The following is an 18,770-nucleotide window of genomic DNA, read 5'->3' as shown; positions in this document are numbered from 1 at the left end:
AGAGGGAGAAGCAGACCCCCCGCCGAGCAGGGAGCCCGACGCGGGACTCGATCCCAGGACTCCAGGATCATGACCTGAGCCGAAGGCAGTCGCTTAACCAACTGAGCCACCCAGGCGCCCCTCAGTTTTTACTGTTTCAGATGGGAGGATAAACTATTCCCCCATAATTCTGTCTTCACTAGAAGTGCATATCTCAAATACACATTTAAGGAGAACAGGGATCACTATGGATGTAGAGCTTAAACAAAAAAGTGTTGCAATTTACATTCTTGTACATGTTCTTTTAAAAATCTTTACCAATATTTTTGGAGGAGAAGTTCCTGGATCAGAAAGATAGGCAAGGGGCACCTGGGTGGCTCAGTTGTTAAGCATCTGCCTTCGGCTCAGGTCATGATCCCAGGGTCCTGGGAGGCTCAGGTCATGATCAGGCTCAGGCATTGGGCTCCCTGCTTTTTTTAAAAAAAGGCAAATTCTAATAGGTCTTTAACTTGCCTTTTCTATTCAAACTACCATTTCTCTAGAATGAGGAATTCTTAGACAAATTTTATGCACTTTATTCAGTGCTGCCTCTATCTTGCTCACCAAGTTGGGATATATTAGTATAGTTTTTCAAAATTTCTTCTACCTACTTTTTTTTCCCATTATTGCTAGTCTTACCAAGGGCAGAAAGTACCAAAGATCCTGGCATATTCTTTTAGCGTGGCCTTGTTGTTTCTGTATTAAACTTTTAGTGTGTGATGTGAGGTCGTATCACTTTACTCTTTCATTGGTGCTGGCACTTTTTTGTTGTTCAGTTTTGATGGAAGGAAGTTCTGTTAAGTCTTAGTCTAACATTATTCTATAGGTTCTCTTAAAGGCTAGACTTTTAAATTTTTGAATGAATAGAACTCTTCTTGATCTAGTTATTTATCCAAGGGCAGTGCTCCAGACTGGCAGAAAATTTGTTTTAGCCCAGTGATTCTCAAACGTTACTGTGTATTCAGATCACCTGGGGATCTTATAGAGATGCAGATTCTGAATCAGTAGGTTTGGATTAGGGCCCAATATTCTGGAATTTTGACAAATGATCAAGTGATGCTGATACTGCCAGTCCATAGCCCACACACTTGGAATATAAAGATTTAGCCTTTACCTTGCAGTCTTTTTTTTAATTATTATTTGACAGAGACACAGCGAGAGAGGGAACACAAGCAGGGGGAGTGGGAGAGGGAGAAGCAGGCTTCCCACAGAGCAGGGAGCCCGATGCGGGGCTCCATCCCAGGACCCTGGGATCATGACCCGAACTGAAGGCAGACGCTTAACAACTGAGCCACCCAGGCACCCCTTTACCTTGCAGCCTTGCATATCATTGGCAGTTTTTCTCCTGTCATGTGATAGATTACCTTTTCTAAATCTAAGTGTTTCCTCCTTGGACCCTTCAGCTACTCACCCTGCCACTCTGCAACTGTAAATAATTTAGGGAGGCTTCTAAAGTCAGACTTTTTGATATAACACTGTGGTTCCAATCAAGGTGCTGTGGTGTGGTGTTTTTGTTTTTTTAAGATTTTCTTTATTTGAGAGAGAGCATGGGGGCAGGGAGGAGCAGAGGGAGAGGGAGAGAGAATCTCAAGCCGACTTTATGCTGAGTGCAGAGCCAGACGCTCAACTGACTGAACCATCCAGGCACCCCTCGAAGTGCCTTTTCTTTTGCGTTTCCAGATATGACAGTGCTTTGGAGGAATTTTATGCTCTTCAATACAGCATCAGTTTCCTCTCAGGATTCTTACCACATTTAGCAGCATTTCCTTACGGATTTTGAGGCTCAGAATTGTAGATACCTCTTCGCTTCATCAAAGATGGCTCTCCTGTGTTTTTCTTATTCTTGTTGTTTTAATTTGGTTTCAGAAAGGAGAAATGGATAGATACAACTTGGTTCCACCTCTTTATTTTATTTTTATTTATTTATTTTTTAATTTTTTAGAGAGGGGGAGGGGCAGAGGGAGAGAGAATCCCAAGCAGGCTCCACGCCCAATGGGAAACTCGACCCCACAACCCTGAGATCATGACGTGAGCTGATATCAAGAGTTGGACACTTAACTGACTGAGCCACCCAGGCACCCCTCCACCTCTTTAAATTCAGAAATTAGTAAATACATTTAGAGGCTCCTCCTTGAATTTGCCTCCTTATGGGTATGTCCCACTTACAGTGGAAAGGTGGGGTAAAAATGAAGTTTCTTCACTTGAAGGCAATCCTCTTTGTAGATCAGGTCTTCTGTCCTTTATATAAACAGCTTCACTTTCTGTTGGTTGTCTCTGACACCTGTGAAGGAAGCCACCTTTGGAGGGTTTTAAAAGGAACTCCCCTGAAGTCTTTTGGCATGAATGGTCCAGGTGATGAGGCTTAACTACTTGTCACCCAAGCCGTCGTCTCTTGCTGTTGAGGTTGCCTTGTCTAGCATGCATCCATTTTAGGATTACTGGCAAGATAGCTAAATTGAGTCCACTTCACCCATGGCAATTTAACTTACCCTTGCTACAGGGGCTGAGGCAGCACACCACCTAATCAAACACACTCTTTCTGCAGCAAAACATAGGAATAGTCACACATTTAGTGAATCGATAAATGCCCTCATGTCAGTTCAGGTCAAGTTTTTTCTTTATGGGAACTGAATCTCAACCTCCGTCAACGCTGCCCCCATTCCTTGGGAATTTTGTGAACTGTTCAATCCAGTGATACAAATCTGCTGCTGGAGGCATATGCACTTAACCCAGACTGGCCAGAGTATCCCATACCATGGACCCAGTGCTTGGTCCAGAGTATGCACATAGCATAAACTGGAGCAAATCCTATTTTTCCTCTCTGACATGGAGGCTAAGAGAAAGAAGATCACCTTCCTTTTGAGATTAAAAGCTCTAAGGACCTTTTAAGTCTAGTATCAGATGACATTTTTTTCACCAAGAAAGAATCTGCCAGAGTATGAAACAACTGAAAACAGAGCAATTAATCTCTGATGAGTCTGAGTACCTGCTTGAAGCTGTACCAAATAAACATTACACCTTTCAGTTACAGGTACTACTAATAAATACTTTCTCCTAAGCTGATTGGAATTAGGTTTTCATCAATCTTTTTTTTTAGATTTTTTATGTATTTGAGAGAAAGAGCCTGAGCTGAGCAGGGGTGAGGGGCAGAAGGAGAAGCTGACTCCCAACTAAGTGGGGAGCCTGATGCAGGGCTTGATCCCAGGACTGAGATCATGACCTGAGCCGAAGTCAGACCCTTAACCCACTGAGCCACCCAGGCACCCCCTCGGTCAGAATCTTTATGGCAGTTGCTGTTTCTCCATTTATCAACTATAGACTCTTTAGTAATCTTTCTTAGGAAAGATAAGAATTTAACTGATCCCGCTAAGTAAATTATAAATTCAGTCTCCTGTTTATTAGCTAACCTTTATTTCTTATTCTATCAAATTTATACAGATCTCTTGAATCCCCTTTATCAGAATATTGCCCCTTATCCTTGTATTCATTCATTCTCTCATTATTGCTGTCAACCTCCCACCATCCAATCTATCAGCTACATTTTGCCTTTTACATTATTAAATAGGCAATATATAGGCCTATATATACAGAGACAGTGACTTGTATATATGTGACATATATAAGTGACTTGTCTATATATTATAAAATTGGAAATAAAATAGCACTTGATCATTATCATTAGGTAAATATTCTCTGAAGAGTTGGAGCCAAGCAATATGTGATTACATTTCTTTCTCTATAGGTCCAATGTTAGGATCCCAGTCTGTGCTTAAAGGATTATCTTCCTAATATCAGTCAAATGCAGTTTATCTTTTTTATATTCTATGAATCATACATTTCATCAGGGCTTGTTTTATATTCAGACCTGATAACTGGTATGGTTTCCCCTTTGTTTTTCCCAAAGCCAATAATTGCCTTTCTTTCCATTTTCCTAAGGAAAACTCGTCTTTACCATAGTGCTAAAATCCTCCGATTTCATACTTATTAACGTAACCTATTCCAGTCTTCCTGAAGACTTTCTTCACTGAGTCCCTGAATTCTTAGCCTACCAGTAATTTGGTCTGATTGTTGTAGAGCAATCTACAATGCTAGTCATCCTCAACACCACTTTCTCAGGTTAGATCCATTGTTTATTGAAGCCTTTCCTGCTGCCACCTTCCTTTTCAATCCAGATTTCACTAAAGTTGATCCTTTAATGCCCTAATAAAGGGTAAATGAAAGTAAACTGAAGCAAACTGCATATACAGAATACCAGTGTTTGGCCTCATGCTTTATTGTTGTTTATGTATAGACTTTTAGATTCAAAGTAATTTTAGCTCATAACTTGGAAGGTGCTGTTCTGTTTTGTTATCTAATATTACTAATAGGAGGGAAGGCTAACACTATCTTGAATGTTCTTTTTAGGAAATATTCACATTTTTTGAAAGCTTTTTAGGATGGTTTCACTTTCAATATTCTGAAATTTCACAAGCATATTTCTGGATGTCTTTTTTTCTGTTGTAATTGTGGTTTTTGCCAGTTCAGCCTGCCCAGCACTCAGTGAGCTATTCCAAGCTGAATATTCATAACTTTCTTGAGTTTAGAAAGATTCTCATTTATTTGATATATCCCTTATATTTTCTTTGTAAACTTCTCTGAAACTCCTATTAAACTTCTATGTCCTTTTTGTTTCTTATTTTCTTTTAATTTATGAATTTGGAAAGTTTTCTTAATTTTCTTTAAAACTTCTATTAAAGGGGGCGCCTGGGTGGCTCAGTTGGTTGGGCGTCTGCCTTTGGCTCGGGTCGTGATCCTGGGATCCTGGGATTGAGCCCCGCATCGGGCTCCTTGCTTGGCGGGGAGCCTGCTTCTACCTCTGCCTCTGGCTCTGCCTGCTTGTGCTCTCTCACTCTGTCTCTCTCTGTCAAATGAATAAATAAAATCTTTTTTTTTAAAGATTTTATTTATTTATTTATTTGAGAGAGAGAGAAAGAAACAGCATGAGAGGGGATAGGGTCAGAAGGAGAAGCAGGCTCCCCGCTGAGCCGGGAGCCCGATGTGGGACTCGATCCCAGGACTCCGGGATCATGACCTGAGCTGAAGGCAGTCGCTTAACCAACTGAGCCACCCTGAATAAATAAAATCTTAAAAAAACAAAAAAACAAAAAAACTTCTATAAAGGGGCACCTGGTGGCTCAGTCATTAAGCATCTGCCTTTGGCTCAGGTTATGATCCCAGAGTCCTGGGATCCAGCCCCGCATTGGGCTCCCTGCTCAGCGGGAGGCCTGCTTCTCCCTCTCCCATTCCCCCTGCTTATGTACCCTCTTTTGCTGTCTCTCTCTCTGTCAAATAAATAAATAAAATCTTTTTAAAAAGATAAAACTTCTATTAAGTTTATTACAGCAATAACATTTTTTCATTCTTAGGAGTTCTGACTTTTTTTTTCTAGAAAACATTATTTTCTGTACACATTTTTCTTTAAAAATGATTTTTAAACATTTTAATTTCAGTATAGTTAACAGTGTTTAAATATTAGTTTCAGGTGTACAATACTACCTAATTTTTTTTTTTTTTTTAAGATTTTATTTCTTTGGGAGAGCATGAGCGGGGGAGGGGCAGAGAGAGAAGCAGACTCCCTGCTGAGCAGGGAGCCTAACCTGGGGCTTGATCCCAGGATCATGACCTGAGCCGAAGGCAGATGTTTATCCAGCTGAACCATCCAGGTGCCCCTCTGTTTCTTTTTTGATAGCTTTCCATATTAACCTGTTCAAATCTGACATAAATTTTTAGTTTTTTTCTGTCATTATGTAACTTTCTCCACTTTAGGTTTAGTGCTGTCTCTTGGTCCTTATTATAATAGCTGATAGTTTTCTTCATATGTTACGATCCTTAATTGTTCCAACATTTAAGAATGATATGGCTTGGGGCGTCTGGCTGGATCAGTCAATAGAGCTTAGTCAGTAAAGTATGTGACTCTTGATCCTGGTGTTGTTTGAGCCCCACATTGGGTGTAGAAATTACTTTAAAAAAATGGGGGTGCCTGGGTGGCTCAGTCGTTAAGCGTCTGCCTTCGGCTTGGGCCATGATCCCAGGGTCCTGGTCCTTCCATGCTTAGCAGGAAGCCTCCTTCTCCCTCTCCCACTCCCCCTGCTTGTGTACCCTCTCTCGCTGTGTCTCTGTCAAATAAATAAAATCTTTAAAAAAAAGAAAAAATGATATGGCTTGATTACCCCAGGTAGCTGTAGATCAGTTTCCCTGAATTAGGAAGGGTTACTGAGATCTTTGTATGCATGGGAAAGACTAGCAAGTCAAAGAGAGATTCTCCAAATTGCTGAAAAGGTTTTGACTTAGCCACCAACTCTCATGCTAGCTACCCAAGTTTCCATAAGTTCATTTTTTCATAGTTTAAATTTCTTATATTATTACATATTGCCTAGAACTTCAAATACTACAGATAACACTAGGTCTCCTCTTAACCAGAATATCCAATCCCAGTCTCCTCCCTAGAAGGAACACTTATCAGTTGGCATGTGTCTCTCCAGAACTTTTTCAAAACATTTGCATACTTATTTAAATGTATTAGAAACATGTTAAAAACATAATTCTGTGCAAGTCTACAAAATTTGCTGTTTCAATGTCCTTTAGTCAAATACATCGATGTCCGTATCACTGGTGCATTCTTTCAAACTGCTGCTAATATTTCTAGTCATGCCCCATGGAACTTTAGGTTGTTTCCAATGTTTCATGTAACCATACTGCCCTCCAAAGGGACTATAGTGAACATTTTAAAAACTTCACTGCCTCCAAAGTGGCAGTGAGGCCGCGTTCTTATTGCTCCATGCCCCTGCCACTTTTTGGGAGTACATTATTTAAATTTGCATCTCAATACTAGTGAGGTTGAGCCGCGACTCATTTTCTGTATTTCTGCGATTTGCCTATTCTCATATTTTGTCCATTTTTATACCTCCTTAGTTGTCTTTTGCTTATTTATAGGTGTTCTTACATCTTTCCCTTTGTATTATATTACAAATATTTTCTTCCTTTCTGTTTTTCTAAATTTTAAGAACATTTTCTTTTTTAGAAATGTATGTCCAACACCAATTAATAAATATATCCTACTATGTGTGCTTATAATATTTTACTTGTTTTACATTTAGGATCTTAATCAACTGGAACTCCCTTTTTGTGGATGGTGTGAAGTAAGGATCCTATTCAGTTTACTTATAGAGTATGGAGTGAGGAAGCTGTTGGCTTCCACAAAGAAAAGCATTTAACAGTCTTGTCACTGTTTCTTATTACCATCCCTCCCACCCCCAGCCTCTACACACAAACCAGCTTGAAGCCTAAACTCCTCTAGGGATGCTCTGTACACAGCATTTGGGCAAGTGGCTCCTATTACTGAAATCCCTATCATTTAAACATTTCAGGTCACAGCAGCCTCTGCTACATTTCATGAATGAACACTTTCCTCCATTTTGTCTTTTATTTGCTCAATTCTTTTCATCCACTGATGACCCTGCTTTCTGATCTTTGTTTGGTATCTTTTTCATTGTTTTATGCATTTAATGGGATATGGAAGGAAGGTATATTTATATACTGTTTGTTAACTGTGAAAGAAAATCTTGGTTTTTCCAATGAAAATTCTGATATCAATAAGCTGCCTTTCCAAAAATTTGTACAAGTTCATACTCTCACACATACTCCTTTCCTGCTTTTGCAATGCGTATTTTTTATAAATCTGATATTGACGGATGGATAGTTCATTGGCTTAACTTGTATTTCTTGATTCTAGTGAGATTCAGTATTTATCATACATTCATCAGTCACCTGTTGCCTCTTTATATCCTTTGCCTTTGGGAATAGTAGTGTCATTTTCTAAGTGATCTGTAGGACCACTTTTATATTAAGGATATGGATTTCATGTATGTTGTAATAATTATCTCTAATAGTGATATTTAAAAACTTTGTGTTTATACTATCTTTGACTATATAAAAGCTTAATAAAGTTCTTATGCCATCAAACCTAGAATCTGTGTTATGTGTGGCTTCTGGATCTCATGCCCTGTTTGGGAAGATTGTTTTCACTCTTTGATTATAAATTGTTACTATGTCCTCTAATAACTCTTTCACATTTGGATAAAAGAATGAAGGAATTGGTTTTGTACAGAGCAGAATCAATTTTACCAATACTGTTAAGCCACTGACAAATTCCTTTATTTATATATTTTATGTGTTTATCTGTATGAATGTACATGTGTCTGTGTTCACATGCACACAGTGTTTCAAGCCTTAAAAAATTCTTAGGATTTTGTTAGGTACAAAGAATCTGTAGATTAATTTTGGGCCTCCTAACATCTTGAGAATAGTCTTCCCCTGCAGGATAAAATGTCTATTCAAATCTTCCTTTTCGCCCTCCATTTCATCATTTTCTTTGTTCCTATATTCATATGTGAATTGGTTACTGAAGTGATTGCATATTCAAAGCCTCCAAGAGTTAGGAAGTAATATAAAGTGTAAAATAAGTCAGATGTAAGGGAAGGAGGAATGGTTTGAACTGTGGAGAACTGGAAAACACATGCCCAAATAAAAGTATTTGGTTTTGTTTTTTTTTTTTTGTATTCATTTTAAACTTGATGAGTACAAATCAAACACGGTTGTGGGCCACCAGTTCAGGAGTATTGATCTATGGTTTTCTCTTTCCCTCTAGTTTTGGAATTACACCTTAGAACTAGCTTGACCTTTTTGGTTTTAAACGACATAGATTTAATACAGTTCAACCACCTGGAATTAGGAGAGGGCATCAAACTTTTATTTTCTATTCTTTGGTTGATTTTTTTAGTTGTCTTTTAAAAAATATCTATTTTGCCTTTGTCTTAATGTAAATGATGACTACATCTCAGTAAATCCTACTTATTATTAGTGATTTTTAAAATCTGGCTTCTTAGAACTGTTGAATATTTAATGAAGTTAGTTTTTCTTACCAACAAAGTCATATCTTACTCTATATCATTATGGACTTTAATATCAATGCTACTGTTTTTAGATACCCTTATCACCCACCTTTAGAACAATGACTACTGTTCCTAATCAAAAATCTATTATCTCTTAAGTCTTAAACTGCTGCTGCTTTTGTTATTTCTCAGATGATCCTTGCTAAGATGATCAGGTCCTCTTTGTATACCACAGTATCTTTTCATTTTATGGTAACATTTATTAAGTGATTATGCTAGGCACTCTGAGCAATTTACATGCATTCTCTCATTTAATCCTCCCATCAACTTTTGAGGTAGTACTATTATTATTTCCATAATATAAATAAGAAGACTGAACCTTACAAAGAACAAAATGTTTCTCTCAAACTAGAGGGCTAGAAAATGGAAGTGCAAGGATTAGAAACCCAGATCTGTTTGATGCTGGAATATGAGTTCTTAATTCTGGATAAATAGCCAAAGAATGAGATGGATTTTGACATGAAATAGTACTTTGGAAGGTATACTGGAACAAGGTATTTGGGGCAGGAGGGTCTTTTAGGTTATTCTGAGGAATGTGTGCTTTAACCTAAGAACTATGGGGTACCAGTGAAGGGTATCAATGAGGAAGGGATATGATCAAACTTCTAAAATACAAGTTTGACTGCAATGTAGGCAACTGACAAAGGAAATGGTAAATACAGGGAGACCAATCAGAAAGCTATTTCCATAGTCCATATGAAATAGATTACTGTGTACTTGCACAAAGATGATGGAACGGAAATGGATTAAAGGAGTCAGATTCAAGGCATATTTAGGAGATAAAACCAACAGGTCTTGGCAACTGACTGGACATGGGGGATGAGCGAGAGGAAGGAGTCAAGAATGACTCCATAGTATGAATTCTCTCATGCTGGGCAAGATGGGCACGCTGCCTGAAAGATTTCCTGCAATCCTTACATTCATAGGGTCTCTCTCCTGTATGAATTCTTTGATGTAGAGTAAGAGATCCACTATAGCTAAAGGCCTTCCCACAAATATTACATTCATAAGGTTTCTCTCCAGTATGAATTCGCTTATGTTGAGCAAGGCCTGCATTCTGGCTAAATGTTTTCCTACATTCCTTGCACATATAAGGTTTTTCTCCAGTATGACTTCTCTGATGTTGTGCAAGTGATGAACTATTGCTAAAGGCCTTCCCACATTCAATACACTCATAGGGTTTTTCTCCAGTATGAACCCTCTGATGTTGATCAAGGTATGCAATCTGGCTGAAGGCTTTCCTGCATACTTTACATTCATAAGGTTTTTCTCCAGTATGAACTCTCTGATGTTGAGAAAGGTGTGCATATTGGCTGAAAGCTTTCCTACATTCCTTACATTCATATGGTCTCTCTCCAGTATGAATTCTCTGATGTACAATTAGGTATCCACGATGGCTAAAGGCTTTCCCACACACATTACATACATAAGGTTTTTCTCCTGTATGAATTCTCTGATGCTGAGCGAGAAATGAACCATTACTGAAGGCTTTTCCACATTCAATACATTCAAAAGGTCTCTCTCCAGTATGAACTCTCTGATGTTGAGCCAGGTGTGCAATCTGGCTGAAGGCTTTTTTACATTCTTTACATTGATAAGGTCTCTCTCCAGTATGAACTCTCTGATGTTGAGCAAGGTGTGCATTCTGGCTGAAGGCTTTCCTACATTCTTTACATTCATAGGGTTTCTCTCCAGTATGTATTCTCTTATGTTGAGCTAGGTTTGCACTCTGGCTGAAGGTTTTCCCACATTCAACACATGCATAGGGTTTCTCTCCAGTATGAATTCTCTGATGAAGAGTAAGGGATGAGCTCTGGTTGAAAACTTTCTCACATTCATTACATTTCAAGAGTTTCTTTTGTATATAGACTTTCTTATGTTTCATTTCGACAGGCTTTTTTCGGTAACTTCTCTTTTGTGGCTCATGCTTATGTACTCTTTCTTTGGTGGGAAAAGTCTTTTTTATATCAAATATTGCATCCTGATGGAAAGTTTGCCAAGATTTAGTATATTCATTACTTTGATCCTCAGTGAGCATTTCTTTATGAGTGATGATCAGTTGTCTGGAATGTACCTCCTGACTTCCTAACTGGTTCTTGAGCCAGTCCTCACTTTTACAGTCTTCTCTCAAGCTGGGGCAGTCAAGGCTATAACTAAGATGGCTTCTTCCCATTTTCACTAGTTCGGATGTTTCTTCGTAAATAACTTGCTTTGATGAAAATCCATTGTTTTTAAATGTATACTCCCAATCTAAAAGATATCAAGAAAACAAAGGTCTTTTGTATTTGTTCATCAGAAGAGAACTTCTGAAACAAAAATTGGTGAATAAAATACATAAGTTTGGGGATTTAACAGCTGTTAAGATGCAGTCTAGAAAGTATGAGATTATAAAGAATGAAAAATCAAGAATTAGGAAAAAAATTAGAAACTGAAGAAGTTATATAAAATCACAATAATTTTATATATGATTTAATATTCCAGTCTCCAAACACCCTTCCCTTCTTCTCTTGCCTCAGGTCATTCTGCATTCAAGCTAAGTTCATTATCTTTAAAAAGTCAATTTCATAAGGTCAGTGTGGCTAAAAAAACTTCCGTAAGATCCTCATACCCAAAGATACACCAGGTACTATTAGTTGCCTTAGGTTGTCCAGGCCAACTGTGGCTAAACTTTTGTAGCCTAAAAAAATGTCTTTTTGGGGCACATGGCTGGCTCAGTCAGTAGAGCATGTGACTTTATCTCAGGAGTTCAAGCCCCACATTGGGTGTGTGGCCTACTTTAAAAAAAAAGTTGTCAGGCATTTTCTACGTGATATATTCTGACCAAATGTAAATTTTTAAAAAAGATTTTAGGGGCGCCTGGGTGGCTTAGTTGGTTAAGCGACTGCCTTCGGCTCAGGTCATGATCCTGGAGTCCCGGGATCGAGTCCCACATCAGGCTCCCTGCTCAGCGGGGGGTCTGCTTCTCCCTCTGACCCTCTTCCCTCTCGTGCTCTCTGTCTCTCATTCTCTCTCTCAAATAAATAAAATCTTTAAAAAAATAAAAAAATAAAAAAGATTTTATATGAAAGAGAGCGAGTGAGCATGAGTGGGGGGAGGGGCAGAGGGAGAGGGAGAAGCAGACTCCCCGCTGAGTGGGGACCTCAATGCGGGACTCAATCCCAGGACCCTGCTATCGTGACCTGAGCCAAAGGCCTATGCTTAGCTGACTGAGCCACCCAGGCGCCTCAGGAACCTTCAAAGAGCTACTAGAACTATTAAATAAATCTATCAAGATTATAAGATATAAAGTTAATATAAAAATCAGTTTACATTTTTGCATACTAACAACAAATGGAAAATGGAATTCTTAAGAATTATATTTATAATAGCACCAAAAAATACCATAAGATTAAAAATATACATATATATATATATGTATATATTCACTGCCCTTGATACTATAGAATACTGCTAAGAGAATTTAAAAAGACTAATAAATGGCTACATAAGCCACATTCATGAACTAAACTCAAGTGATATTAATTTGGATATCAGTTCTTCCCAAATTGATGTACAGATTCCATATAATCCAAATCAAAATCCTAGCAGGCTTTGGGTAGAAATTCTCAACTTCATTCTAACATTTATTTGGGAATGCAAATAATCTAAATAGTTAAAGTGATTTTATAAGTTGAACTATCAGATATCAAAAGTTACTATAGGGCACCTGGGTGGCTCAGTCGGTTAAGCGTCTGCCTTTGGCTGGGGTCGTGATCCCAGGGTCCTGGGATCGAGTCCCGCATCGGGCTCCCTGTTCAGCGGGAAGTCTGCTTCTTCCTCTCACACTCTCCCTGCTTGTGTTCCCTCTCTCCCTGTCTCTCTCTGTCAAATAAATGAATAAAATCTTAAAAAAAAAAGTATAAATTACAGTAATCAAGACTGTGGTACTGATGAAAGGATAGGCATACAGATTGATGGGACAGAATAGACTTCAGAACTAGACCCATGTAGATATGGTCAACTGCTTTTGGTACAGAGGTACCAACAAGGCAGTATAATGGGTAAAGGAATGTCTTTTTAAGAAAAGATACTGGAGCAACTGTATATATATCCAAATGAGGAAAAAAAACCCAAAACCTCAATGTTTACTTCACACAAGACACAAAATTTAGCTCAGTGGGTCATATACCAAAATGTAAAAGCTAAAACTACAAAATTCTTAGGAGAAAACACAGAAGAAAATTTTGGTGACTTAAGGGGTAGCAAGAATTTCTTAGATATGACACAGAAAGCACCAAACAAATTAATAAATTGGACTTTATGAAAATTAAACTTTGGATGTTCAAAAGACAGCAGAAAAACAAAACCACAAGCACAGTTGGCACACATGTATCTTAATACATATAAATGGCAAAAGACTTGTATTAAGACATATAAAGAACTCTTAAAATTCGATAATAAAAACAAAGTAATAAAACATGGGCAAAAGATTTGAACACTTAACAAAAGATATGAATGGCCAAATAGCATACTAAAAGACATTCAACATTATGTCATCAGAGATTTGCATATTAAAACCACAATGAGATACCACAACACAACCATTAGAATGAATAAAAGAAAAAACTGAAAATACAAAGATGTGAAGATAGGGAGGAAATGGAAGTCATATATTGCTGTTGGGAATGAAAATGGTACAGTCACTTTGGAAGACTGGCAATTTCTTAAAAAGTTAAACCTATTCCTACTGTATGACTCTCTGCACTTTTAGACATTTACCCAAGAGAAATGAAAACATACATGCACACAAAGTCCTGTAAATGACAGCTTCACAGCAGCTTTATTTATAATAGCCAAAACCTGGAAACAACCCAAATATCCATGAACAGATGAAAGGAAAAACAAAATGTTGGATGTCTACACAATAGACTACTACTCAGCAATAAAATGCATAAAGTATTCATACATGCAAAAATATGATTTTTGAAATTATGAGTTAAATAAGCCAGACACAACAATATATATGAATCCATTTAGTTTAGATGGAAACTAGTCTAAAATGACAAAGATCAGGGCGCCTGGGTGGCTTAGTTGGTTGAGTGACTGCCTTCGGCTCAGGTCATGATCCCAGAGTCCTGGGATTGAGCCCCACATTGAGCCCCACATCGGGCTCCCGGCTCATCGGGGAGCCTGCTTCTCCCTCTGACCCTCTCCCTTCTTATGCTATTTCTCACTCTCAAATAAATAAATAAATATCTTAAAAAATAATAAAATGACAAAGATCAGATTGGTGTTTGGAACCAGGAGGACAAAAATGGACTGCAAAAAGGCACAGGCAATCTTTTGGGGTGATGGAAATGCTGTATGTCTTCATTGTGGTGATGGTTTCATGGGTGTGTACAACAGTCAGAATTCATCACATTGTATGATGTATATGGATGCGATTTACTGTATGTAATAATTCCTTAATAAAGTTATTAAGAAAAAAACGGAAACAAGAAAGGTAAGTAAAGACAGACTTTAATAATATAATAAAAAAGTAAAACTCATGTAACAAGCTCTTAACACTGAAAATAGAGACTTAACCTTGGAACCTATGGAACATTTTACAAACACCAACTATATATTATGCCATACAAAATCCTAAAGTTTCAAAGAATACTAAGTCCTATATGATCAAATATGATAAAATAATTTGATCAAAATATATTAAAACCAGAAAAATTTCTTTTTTTAAAGATTTGTTTATTCATTCCAGAGAAAGAGAAAAAGAGAGAGCGTGTGAGTATGAGTGGGGGGAAGGAGAGAGGAAGAGAGAGAGAGACACTCAGACTTCCTGCTGAGCGGGGAGCCCGACCCAGGGCTCAATCCCACGACTCTGAGATCATGACCTGAGCCAAAATCAAAAGTTGGATGCTTAACTGACTGAGCCATCCAGGTACCCCCAGAAAACGTTCTTTTAAACAACTCTCCCGTAAAAGAGAAATTTTTTTTAAAGTAGGTTATCTAGGAAACAGCAATAACAAAAACAGTAAATATTAGACTCTCTGGAGGAAAGCTGAAGCTATATTCAGAGGAAAATTCATAGCCCCTAAGAATTTAGTGAATAAGAGAATGAAACGAATAGATTTAAGCATTTATTTCAGCAAAATGGAGAACAAAAAATATACCTAAGAAAATTAGAATGATGGAATTAGGGAAAGCAGAAAATAAAGAATTGTAAAAGAGAATAATGGTAACACTAATAAGTCCATAAGCTGGATTTTAAAAATAAAATTAATGACTAGCTTACCTAGTAATTTTTAAAAAAGAACAGCTATACAAAATAAAATTGGAAACTATTAAAAAAGAATTACAAGATTATTTTCTTCAGATTCATAGAAATAAATTTGATAACCTAAATTAAAAGATAATCGTTTGGGAAAGTAAAAATTGGTAAAATTTCACCCAAGACAGAAACTATAAAGAGACCACTTACCAGAGAGAACATTGAGAAAGTTGTTAAAGATCCACTTTCCCACAAAGGCCCCAATACCAGGGTTTATCTCAAACTGTAAAACTAAGTGATCGCATCCATTCGTACTAGCATCTCTAAATCACTTTTTTCTGAGCTTCTTCCCGATCTAGTGGCATGTTGTGTTTCTTCACTCAGAAGTCTTTCCATCTTGTAAAAATAAATCTCTTATGTCCCAAGTCAAATTATCATCTTTTTCCTCTATCAGGATATTCTTTTGACTTGTTTCTATTAAACCGTCTCATTTTCCAGTTACCCAGACTTGAAAATATAACTGGAAATTCTTTCTGTGATGGTTAATTAGCCTCTGAAGAACCTTAAGAATTTAGCAGAATGATTTTCTTAAAGTAAAAACTCAGTGAATCTTGGTAAAAGAATAAGTGAATGAATAAATGAATCAAACCTTCATTCTAAAAGGAATGAGTGACTAAAAATGAAAAAAATAGACATTGCTATGTCTAGATTTTTTAAAAGTATGATGGAGCAACTTTTGCAAAACTAAAAAGCAAGAACAAACAGACACTTACATTTTGGACCCAGATGAAAAGGTTATCAGAGAAGACAGTAATTTGTGAGAGAATATGTACAAGAAGAATAAGGGAGCGCATGCCAATGGCACCTCAATTCTTCTTCCCAGGCCTTGAGCCTTTAAGAAAAATTACCCATGAAACATCAATTATAAGGTGGAACCTCTCAGAATAGCTGAGCTTTTCCTTGCAATGGCCTCTTCTACCTTCCTAGTTCTTTCTCACTCACCAGGGCACGTGCCTCTTGTCCCCTCCTTCTTCACCATCCAGGGTTCTTTTCCTTGTTCGAGTAATGAGATCACATCTGGCTTAGAAACTGAAACTCCTGCTTACAAGAAATAAAGGGGGAATTAGCCGGGCCCATAAATCAGATCAAGGTGCTTGGTCATCAGGAAGTCAAGGGCATTATAGAAGGGAGTAGAGGAAGAGGTGAAGTATTCTGAAGAATGGGGAAAATGAAGTTGTAGGAATAGTCCAATGAAGCTACCAGTTCTACAAACTCAGCCTATTTTGGGGAGCACAAGAAAGGGAAATTTAGTGAAGTACATCGGAGGCTTCCCAAACATTGGAAAGCAGCCCTATGTGCAGATTCTGAATTCTAGGGAACCTCCTTACCTAGTGATACCAGGCTCCTATAGTTCTCCAACATCACCTTTCTGTACAAATTCCTCTGAGCAGGGTTCAGCCATTCCCACTCCTCCTGAGAGAAATCTACAGCCACATCCCCAAATGTCACCAAATCCTGAAAAGACATAAACATATTCCTTTATTCTCAACTAGTATTCTTCACCTCAGATTGGCATAGTCTGAAGAGTTAATTTGTACTTTCGGAGAGAAATATTGCATATAGCGAAACTTCCTGGCAGTATCTGGTTCTCTGCACCATATGTCAAGCAATTTCTAAAATGATTTTTCTGTGCTTGGTTTTAATATTTTGTCATGGAAAGTATACAATTTCTGACATAGTCTCTACTGATGGGGAAAAGAGCAGACGAGCAAAATAATTGTTATTCATACTAAATGCTAATTCATTTCTCAATATGGAAAATCAGGATAGACAAGAGCAGTGAAGAAAGGCTTTAAGGAGGAGGCAGGAATATGTTATACAGACCAAGTTGAAGGTGGCCTAAATCTACATTTTCCAAACTCTTTCGTGGAATGGCTAATGTTCCAGCTGTATCAATAGGGTACCTATATAAATATATTTGATGCTTATAATATTGATTTCCTAAAACTAAACATATAGGTAATAAAAATATTAAACAAGTTCTATAGTGATTTTGCAAAAATATAACCTAAACGAAGGTATGCCATAGCAGAACGACTGGGGCAATAAAAGATTATCTAACAGCTCTTGATAACCCCACTGAGTTTCAAAGACAGTTGGTAACTTCTCATGTAAAGAGACACAATAATAGTAATTTTAAGCACTATTAGATAGTGAACATTTCAGATGTGATAATCAAGTGCAACAAAAAATCCTTACAGCTCTCACTAGAGGAACATACCCAATTGTGCATGTCTAATGAGTGAGCGTTTTTATTTTTTTTAAAGATTTTATTTAGGGGCGCCTGGGTGGTTCAGTTGGTTAAGCGACTGCCTTCAGCTCAGGTCATGATCCCAGGGTCCTGGGATCCCTCTCCCACTCCCCCTACTTCTGCTCTCTCTCTCTCTCAAATAAATAAAATCTTTAAAAAAAAAAAAAGATTTTATTTAGTTTTTGACAGAGAAAGAGACAGTGAGGGAGGGAACACAAGCAGGGGGAGTGGGAGAGGGAGAAGCAGGCTTCCCATGGAGCAAGCAGGGAGCCTGATGCAGGGCTTGATCCCAGGACCCTGGGATCATGACCTGAGCAGAAGGCAGACGCTTAACAACTGAGCCACCCGGGCGCCCTGAGTGAGAGTTTTTAAAATGTTAAAGTACAGTTCTCAAGTAATACTCCATTGAATTAAGGATCTTTATAACATGGAATAAGACCTAGTCTGCTTCCTAAAAATTCAAAACGGGTGTTCTTCCTAATGAGGTAAATCTGCTCCAGACTTACAAGGGCTTACCTATGGTTTGCTATATGCTTCTTTGGTTTGGCATGTCACGGAGCAAAGCCTACTCATATACAAATGCACTTGGTGATACACATCTGAAGAGCTGAACTGACTTGTTAAATACTGAAATAATGCCACACTGGTTGGTAAACAGCTACTGCACTGAGCCCTGCTAGTGACTATCCCAGATCTCCCCACAACCCAGCAACTTAAGGGCAATGCCCAGCATAGCAGCACCCTCCAGTATCCCAGCTGCGGTAAGTTCTGGTGTATGCCCTTGCCCTAGTGGTTATCAAATATGAATATCACGCCTATTAAATGTGACTCTGCAGAGTAATGGTCCTATTGAGGATGTATTTAAGCACATCAATGATTTTATGCAGAAACAGTTTTAATGGAAATAATGAGTTAATATGTGAACTGCTGGTGCCCAAGTTTATGTTTAAGGAGCCTATAAGGGAAGCAGAAGTATGCCTCCAAGAAACATCAGTTATGTGCATCAGCTTGATCTTACATGCCTCCATCTCTAAAACACTTAACACAGGGAAATATGGGAAGTGAGTAAATGCTTCAAGGAAGGAAGGGAACATGAACTGAGTCTTAAAAGATGAAACTTGTCCTAGACAAGGCTGGGTACTGTCAATCATCAATTCTATTAAAACTCAAACACTTCAGGGGCGCCTGGGTGGCTCAGTCGTTG

The 18,770-nt window shown here is 38.0% G+C and overlaps 1 protein-coding gene across 5 annotated transcripts in view; it reads right to left on the bottom strand.

Moving 5' to 3' along the window:
* LOC110573734 (zinc finger protein 787) overlaps positions 1–16,782 on the bottom strand; it is a 182,790-nt gene extending 166,008 nt beyond the window's left edge. For 3 of the 5 annotated variants that reach the window (XM_044911291.1, XM_044911293.1, XM_044911294.1), the window contains exon 1: positions 9,857–10,893. In XM_044911291.1, coding sequence (XP_044767226.1) covers positions 9,857–10,893 — 1,037 coding nt within the window. Of the gene's footprint in view, positions 1–9,497; positions 11,259–16,257; positions 16,354–16,643 lie in introns of those variants that run through there. The other 2 variants (XM_021682342.1, XM_044911292.1) reach the window with 2 other exon arrangements.
* Between the last annotated feature and the right edge of the window lie 1,988 nt (positions 16,783–18,770).

The sequence above is a fragment of the Neomonachus schauinslandi genome, chromosome 16, assembly GCF_002201575.2.
Source record: "Neomonachus schauinslandi chromosome 16, ASM220157v2, whole genome shotgun sequence".
Classification (NCBI taxonomy): Eukaryota; Metazoa; Chordata; class Mammalia; order Carnivora; family Phocidae; genus Neomonachus; species Neomonachus schauinslandi.
Note: the sequence above shows the minus strand (reverse complement) of the source record. Positions and strands in the feature narration are given on the sequence as shown.